This window comes from Oncorhynchus keta, chromosome 35, assembly GCF_023373465.1.
Source record: "Oncorhynchus keta strain PuntledgeMale-10-30-2019 chromosome 35, Oket_V2, whole genome shotgun sequence".
In the NCBI taxonomy this organism is placed as follows: Eukaryota; Metazoa; Chordata; class Actinopteri; order Salmoniformes; family Salmonidae; genus Oncorhynchus; species Oncorhynchus keta.
In genome coordinates this window covers 65,041,221-65,050,204 of record NC_068455.1, presented here as the reverse complement: position 1 = coordinate 65,050,204, position 8,984 = coordinate 65,041,221, and the positions used below count along the sequence as shown (strand labels likewise).

At 43.6% G+C, this 8,984-nt stretch overlaps 1 protein-coding gene across 1 annotated transcript in view; it reads right to left on the bottom strand.

The window, feature by feature from the left end:
* The window catches only part of LOC118369170 (ephrin-B2-like), a 127,859-nt gene that overhangs the window by 52,457 nt on the left and 66,418 nt on the right, over positions 1-8,984 (bottom strand). The window contains exon 2 of the mRNA XM_052497275.1: positions 3,977-4,272. Coding sequence (XP_052353235.1) covers positions 3,977-4,272 — 296 coding nt within the window. The remainder of the gene's footprint in view (positions 1-3,976; positions 4,273-8,984) is intronic.

Sequence of the window (8,984 nt, the reverse complement as noted above, 5' to 3'; positions counted from 1 at the left end):
GGATCCCAGGTGAAAAGAGCATTAACGCAGTAAATCTGGATCCCAGGTGAAAAGAGCATTAATAAAGTAAATCTGGATCCTAGGTGAAAAGAGCATTAATACAGTACAACTGGATCCTAGGTGAAAAGAGCATTAATACAGTAAATCTGGATCCCAGGTGAAAAGAGCATTAACACCGTAAATCTGGATCCCAGGTGAAAAGAGCATTAATACAGTAAATCTGGATCCCAGGTGAAAAGAGCATTAATGCAGTACATCTGGATCCCAGGTGAAAAGAGCATTAACACAGTAAATCTGGATCCCAGGTGAAAAGAGCATTAATACAGTAAATCTGGATCCCAGGTGAAAAGAGCATTAACACAGTAAATCTGGATCCCAGGTGAAAAGAGCATTAATACAGTAAATCTGAATCCCAGGTGAAAATAGCATTAATACAGTACATCTGGATCCCAGGTGAAAAGAGCATTAACACAGTAAATCTGGATCCCAGGTGAAAAGAGCATTAATAAAGTAAATCTGGATCCCAGGTGAATAGAGCATTAGCACAGTAAATCTGGATCCCAGGTGAAAAGAGCATTAATACAGTACATCTGGATCCCAGGTGAAAAGAGCATTAACACAGTAAATCTGGATCCCAGGTGAAAAGAGCATTAATAAAGTAAATCTGGATCCCAGGTGAATAGAGCATTAGCACAGTAAATCTGGATCCCAGGTGAAAAGAGCATTAATACAGTACATCTGGATCCCAGGTGAAAAGAGCATTAATACAGTACATCTGGATCCTAGGTGAAAAGAGCATTAATACAGTACACCTGGATCCCAGGTGAAAAGAGCATTAACACAGTAAATCTGAATCCCAGGTGAAAATAGCATTAATACAGTACATCTGGATCCCAGGTGAAAAGAGCATTAACGCAGTAAATCTGGATCCCAGGTGAAAAGAGCATTAATAAAGTAAATCTGGATCCTAGGTGAAAAGAGCATTAATACAGTACAACTGGATCCTAGGTGAAAAGAGCATTAATACAGTAAATCTGGATCCCAGGTGAAAAGAGCATTAACACAGTAAATCTGGATCCCAGGTGAAAAGAGCATTAATACAGTAAATCTGGATCCCAGGTGAAAAGAGCATTAATGCAGTACATCTGGATCCCAGGTGAAAAGAGCATTAACACAGTAAATCTGGATCCCAGGTGAAAAGAGCATTAATACAGTAAATCTGGATCCCAGGTTAAAAGAGCATTAACACAGTAAATCTGGATCCCAGGTGAAAAGAGCATTAATACAGTAAATCTGAATCCCAGGTGAAAATAGCATTAATACAGTACATCTGGATCCCAGGTGAAAAGAGCATTAACACAGTAAATCTGGATCCCAGGCGAAAAGAGCATTAATAAAGTAAATCTGGATCCCAGGTGAATAGAGCATTAGCACAGTAAATCTGGATCCCAGGTGAAAAGAGCATTAATACAGTACATCTGGATCCCAGGTGAAAAGAGCATTAACACAGTAAATCTGGATCCCAGGTGAAAAGAGCATTAATAAAGTAAATCTGGATCCCAGGTGAATAGAGCATTAGCACAGTAAATCTGGATCCCAGGTGAAAAGAGCATTAATACAGTACATCTGGATCCCAGGTGAAAAGAGCATTAATACAGTACATCTGGATCCTAGGTGAAAAGAGCATTAATACAGTACATCTGGATCCCAGGTGAAAAGAGCATTAACACAGTAAATCTGGATCCCAGGTGAAAAGAGCATTAATACAGTCAATCTGGATCCCAGGTGAAAAGAGCATTACTACAGTACATCTGGATCCCAGGTGAAAAGAGCATTAATACAGTAAATCTGGATCCCAGGTGAAAAGAGCATTAATACAGTACATCTGGATCCCAGGTGAAAAGAGCATTAATACAGTAAATCTGGATCCTAGGTGAAAAGAGCATAAATACAGTAAATCTGGATCCCAGGTGAAAAGAGCATTAATACAGTACATCTGGATCCCAGGTGAAAAGAGCATTAATACAGTACATCTGGATCCTAGGTGAAAAGAGCATAAATACAGTAAATCTGGATCCTAGGAGAAAAGAGCATTAATACAGTAAATCTGAATCCCAGGTGAAAATAGCATTAATACAGTAAATCTGGATCCCAGGTGAAAAGAGCATTAATACAGTACATCTGGATCCCAGGTGAAAAGAGCATTAATACAGTAAATCTGGATCCTAGGAGAAAAGAGCATAAATACAGTAAATCTGGTTCCCAAGTGAAAAGAGCATTAATACAGTAAATCTGGATCCTAGGAGAAAAGAGCATTAATGCAGTAAATCTGGATCCTAGGAGAAAAGAGCATTAATACAATAAATCTGGATCCTAGGAGAAAAGAGCATTAATACAATAAATCTGGATCCGAGGAGAAAAGAGCATTAATACATTAAATCTGGATCCCAGGTGAAAAGAGCATTACTACAGTACATCTGGATCCCAGGTGAAAAGAGCATTAATACAGTAAATCTGGATCCCAGGTGAAAAGAGCATTAATACAGTACATCTGGATCCCAGGTGAAAAGAGCATTAATACAGTAAATCTGGATCCTAGGTGAAAAGAGCATAACTACAGTAAATCTGGATCCCAGGTGAAAAGAGCATTAATACAGTACATCTGGATCCCAGGTGAAAAGAGCATTAATACTGTACATCTGGATCCTAGGTGAAAAGAGCATAAATACAGTACATCTGGATCCTAGGAGAAAAGAGCATTAATACAGTAAATCTGGATCCCAGGTGAAAAGAGCATTAATACAGTACATCTGGATCCCAGGTGAAAAGAGCATTAATACAGTAAATCTGGATCCCAGGTGAAAAGAGCATTAATACAGTACATCTGGATCCTAGGAGAAAAGAGCATTAATACAGTAAATCTGGTTCCCAAGTGAAAAGAGCATTAATACAGTAAATCTGGATCCTAGGAGAAAAGAGCATTAATGCAGTAAATCTGGATCCTAGGAGAAGAGAGCATTAATACAATAAATCTGGATCCTAGGAGAAAAGAGCATTAATACAATAAATCTGGATCCGAGGAGAAAAGAGCATTAATACATTAAATCTGGTACACAGGTGAAAAGAGCATTAATACAGTAAATCTGGATCCTAGGAGAAGAGAGCATTAATACAATAAATCTGGATCCTAGGAGAAAAGAGCATTAATACAATAAATCTGGATCCGAGGAGAAAAGAGCATTAATACATTAAATCTGGTACACAGGTGAAAAGAGCATTAATACCATGAATGGGGCTTCCAGGTGTGTGGGAGGGAGTCTACACTATAGCAATCTAATAATGTCTGCCTTCAGGAGTTCAAAACGCAGTGTATGTATGTGTGTGTACATATGTGTGTGTTAGAGTGCTCCTGAACTCCTGAATCCATTCTAAGCTCCCTTGTTTGAATAGAGGCTTCGCTTGATGTAACATTAGAGAGATTTTTCCATGTGATACACACACTTGGCTTGGCTCGTGTTGATGACGTCATCACGTATTCACCACAAACAAACCCCAAATTAACCAAAACAAAAAGCTGGACGCCATCCCCGGTCACTGCAAGGCTAGCAATAACAATAAACATGCTTTGGCCCAAATCAGCATCCACCGAGGAGAGATGAAACATAACACACTCAAACAAAGATACACACACACACACCCAGGAAAAACATAACACACTTACACACAAGTGTGTACATATACACAACAGGCAAACTCTATCACCCAAAAGTTGCACAATTAGCGCACACGCACACACACACACACACACACACACACACACACACACACACACACACACACACACACACACACACACACACACACACACACACACACACACACACACACACACACACACAGACAAACACACAAATCCCTCAAAACAGAATTGCTCTATAATCAGGCACACAAACACACTCCAATTCTCCCTACTCACCGATGATGTAGTAGTCAGCGTTGGTCTTGAACTCATGTCCCCACAGGTTAGGAGAGTACTCCTGGAACTTGATGGTGAACCTCATGTCATTGTTGGGCTTGTCACAGGTGAGCAGCAGGTTGGGCGCGCCCGTCACCTCACACCTGTCCGCTTGGTCACGTGACGACACCAGATATAGCTTGTAGAACTCATACTCGGCGGGGGCCCGCTGGCTGGGCGGGTCAGACGACGGACAGATGAGGTCCAGGCGGTCCCCGATCTGAGGGTAGAGGACGTAGCCCTTATCGTCCAAAAACCTGGAGAGAGAGGGATGAAGGAGGAAAGAGAGAGGGATGGAGGATGAAAGAGAGAGGGATGGAGGAGGAAAGAGAGAGGGATGGAAGATGAAAGAGAGAGGGATGGAGGAGCAGAGAAAGAGGGATGGAGGAGCAAAGAGAGAGGAATGGAGGAGCAAAGACAGAGGGATGGAGGAGCAAAGAGAGAGGAATGGAGGAGCAAAGAGAGAGGGATGGAGGAGGAAAGAGAGAGGGATGGAGGAGCAAAGAGAGAGGAATGGAGGAGGAAAGAGAGAGGGATGGAGGAGCAGAGAGAGAGGGATGGAGGAGCAAAGAGAGAGGGATGGAGGAGCAGAGAGAGAGGGATGGAGGAGGAAAGAGAGAGGGATGGAGGAGCAAAGAGAGAGGGATGGAGGAGCAAAGAGAGAGGAATGGAGGAGGAAAGAGAGAGGGATGGAGGAGGAAAGAGAGAGGTTAGTGGCTTGTAACCCAAAGCAACAACATGAGACACGTGTCTCAGTCCTCGAAGGCAATTTTTCCGCTCTATTTTTATTGTCACTCAAGGACACATGTTTATCTGGCAGGTGACTCCAACCCCTCCCATACCAACCCATACCAACACCTCACCTCCCTACTCATAACTTTATTGACCTTAAATTAGTACTGAACGCAGGTAAAACTAGGTATATGTTGTTCTCTAGAGAGCATAAAAATAACTGATGACATAAGCACATGTGCTTTGGATGGTGTCCATGTGGATGGTGTCCATGTGGATGGTGTCCCTGCTTATAAACATCTAGGCATTTGGATAGATAAAAAAGCATGTCGATGAAAATAGATATGGGCTTCTTCTATAGAAATAGGTCCTGCCTCTCGCTAAGTAGTAGAAAGCAGATGATTCAGTCAACGTTCATGTCGGTCCTAGACAATGGCAACATCATCCAGATGAACGCAGCTGCCACTCCATTAAAGCCGCCAGATGCCGGTTATTATCGTACACTGGGCTTTCCTACGGGCGACAGTTTAAGTAGTCATTACTGCGTTCTCTAATAGAAAGTTGGTTGATGTCAGTTATGTCGATACATTGCTATGTTTTCATTTGTAAAGCCCTTTTTACAAAAGTCCCACTGTACCTAACATCATGACTAAACTTTAGACATAGGAGTTACCACCCCGGTCTCAGGGATGGTTAACTCAGGACATTCCTCTGGTCTCTATGGAGATAAACCAGCTTAAGTTTAGTTGCACCTTAGTTGTGGAACAATCTCCAAAATGTCCTTAAAATGGATGTTTTGGTGCATCTAGGGGAATTCAGAAAGCAGATTGAGGACCTTATTACTGATGAACGTGTAAGTTTATTATGATAATGTACAATGCTTGCATTTTGTATTTTTGTGTGTATTTTCTGTACTACATTTTTTTTTTTTTATCAAATAAATATCAACAGTTCTTATTAATCATTATGTTATATACCCTGGCAGCAGAGGATCAAATCAAATCACATTTTATTTGTCACATGATTTGTAAACAACAGGGGCGGACTAACAGTAAATGCTTACTTACGGACTGACCCTACCCAACAATGGAGAGTGAAAAATATAAAAAAGAATAGAACAAAATTACAACACGAGGAATGAGTAATGATAACGTGGCTGTAAGGATTTCATGTAATGGACATACACAAAATAGTCCAAATTGTTGAAGCGAAATGAAAATAATTACTTGTTTCAAAAGTAAACAAAAAAGCAGAAAGCCCATAAATAACATCTGGTGCAACCAATTACCTTCAGAAGGCACATAACTAGTTAAATAAAGTCCACCTGTGTGCAATCTAAGTGTCACATGATCTGTCACATGATCTCAGTATATATACACCTGTTCTGAAAGGCTCCAGAGTCTGCAATACCACTAAGCAAGGGGCACCACCAAGCAAGCGGCACCATGAAGACCAAGGAGCTCTCCAAACAGGTCAGGGACAAAGTTGTGGAGAAGTTCAGATCAGGGTTTGGTTATAAAAAAAAATCTGAAACTTTGAACATCCCACGGAGCACCATTAAATCCATTATTAAAAAATGGAAAGAATATGTTACCACAACAAACCTGCCAAGAGAGGGCCGTCCACCAAAACTCATGGACCAGGCAAGGAGGGCATTAATCAGAGAGGCAACAAAGAGACCAAAGATAACCCTGAAGGAGCTGCAAAGCTCCACAGCAGAGATTGGAGTATCTGTCCATAGGACCGCTTTAAGCCATACACTCTAAGAGTGGCCAGAAAAAAACACGTTTGCTGTTTGCCAAAAGGCATGTGGGAGACTCCACAAACATTTGGAAAATGGTACTCCGGTCAGATGAGGCTAAAACTGAGCTTTTTGGCCATCAAGGAAAACGCTATGTCTGGCGCAAACCCAACACCTCTCATCGCCCAGAGAACACCATCCCCATAGTAAAGCATGGTGGTGGCAGCATCATACTGTGGGGATGTTTTTCATTGGCAGGGACTGGGAAACTGGTCAGGCTTGAAGGAATGATGGATGGCATTAAATACAGGGAAATTCTTGAGGGAAACCTGTTCCAGTCTTCCAGAGATTTGAGACTGGGACGTGGGTTCACCTTCCAGCAGGACAATGACCCCAAGCAAACTGCTAAAGCAACACTCTAGTGGTTTAAAGGGAAACCATTGAAATGCCTTGGAATGACCTAGTCAACACCCAGACCTCAATCCAATTGAGAATCTGTGGCATGACTTAAAGTTTGCTGTACACCAGCGGAAGCCATCCAACTTGAAGGAGCTGGAGCAGTTTTGTCTTGAAGAATGGGCAAAAGTGGCTAGATGTGCCAAGCTTATAGAGACATACCCCAAGAGACTTGCAGCTGTATTTGCTGCAAGAGGTGGCTCTACAAAGTATTGACTTTGTGGGGGAGTGAATAGTTATGCACACTCAAGATTTCAGTTTTGTCGTCTTATTTCTTGTTTGTTTCACAATAAAAAAATATTTTGCATCTTCAAAGTGGTAGACAGACATGTTGTGTAAATGAAATGATACAAACCCCCCAAAAATATGTTTTAATTCCAGGTTGTAAGGCAACAAAATAGGAAAAATGCCAAAGGGGTGAATACTTTGGCAAGCCACTGTACGACGTACTGTATAGGTTGGGGTAAAGTGGCTAGGCAACAGGATAGATAATAAACAGTAGAAGCAGCATATGTCAAAGGAGTTAGTGCAAAGCAGTGAGTCAGATAGTCCGGGTAGCTATTTAGCATTTTTATGGCTTGGGGTCTTGTTTCCAGACTTGGTGCATTGGTAACACTTGCCATGCGGTAGCAGAGAGAACAGTATATGACTTGGGTGGCTGAAGTATTTGACAATTTTAGGGCTTTCTTCTGACACCGTCTTGTATAGAGGTCCTGAATGGCAGGGAGGTCAGCCTCAGTGATGTACTGGGCAGTACGCACTACCCTCTGTAGTGCCTTGCAGTCGGATGCCAAGCAATTGCCAAACCAAGCGGTGATGCAGCCAGTCAAGATGCTCTCAGACCGCCCTGGGAGCTTGGCAACATTTAGCCAGTCAGAACAGAGAGAGAGAAGAGGGCATTACGGACTGAGACCAACTGACTCATCCATTTATTCATTCAGAACATAACACTACTACAGCTAACAACACAAAGCACTGTTAAGCTATCTTTAATCTGTTAGCATTAGCATGTTTCGCTAGTAGTAGCAAATAGTCAATGGGGAATCAAGCCTGTGTGACCAAAGATACACCAATTGAGTAGCTGTTAGCATGTTTTTGGCTAGCAGCAGACATGTAAAATGAATGGGGAATTTAGCCAATGACCATATAGATGCTAGTGAAGAAGCTAGCCTAGCACAGTGCCAGCGTAGTAGAGGCATGCGGCAGCAGAGGAACTGGGCGTTCCTGTTGTTATCACTAAGGTCAGGAGGTTATCTCGAAGCACTCACACTGGAGAGGGAAGCACTAACTGCACTCAACACACACCCCCGCACCAGGAGAAGAGAGGAGCTGGGCTCGGCCTCAAACACACACACACACACAAACACTCACAGGCACAGACACACACGTGCAGACAGAAACACACAGGCACATAAACCATTTATAAAAGGTCTACATGCCTTCCAGTCACATAGGCGGTTGCTAAGGGGCTTCCCTGTAAACAATAACATTAAGAGAGATGATGGCAGCCTAACTATGTCACAGTAGACCTGAGCTAAAGAATGGCAGAGCAAACAACGTGTCTGAGAACTGCACTTAGCTGAGGGAGGGAGAAAGGGAGAGAGGGGGAGAGGGGGAGAGGGAGAGAGGGAGAGAGGGAGAGAGGGGGAGAGGGAGAGAGGGGGAGAGGGGGAGAGGGAGAGAGGGGGAGAGGGGGGGAGAGGGAGAGAGGGGGAGAGGGAGAGAGGGGGAGAGAGGGGGAGAGGAGAGAGGGGGGGGAGAGGGAGAGAGGGGGAGAGGGGAGAGGGGGAGAGGGGGAGGGGGAGAGAGGGGGAGAGGGAGAGAGGGGGAGAGGGAGAGAGGGGGAGAGGGAGAGAGGGAGAGAGGGGGAGGGGGAGAGGGAGAGGGGGAGAGGGGAGAGAGGGGAGAGGGGGAGAGGGAGAGAGGGGAGAGGGAGAGAGGGAGAGAGGGAGAGAGGGGAGAGAGGGGAGAGAGGGGGAGAGGGGGAGAGGGGAGAGGGAGAGAGGGGAGAGGGAGAGAGGGAGAGAGGGGAGAGAGGAG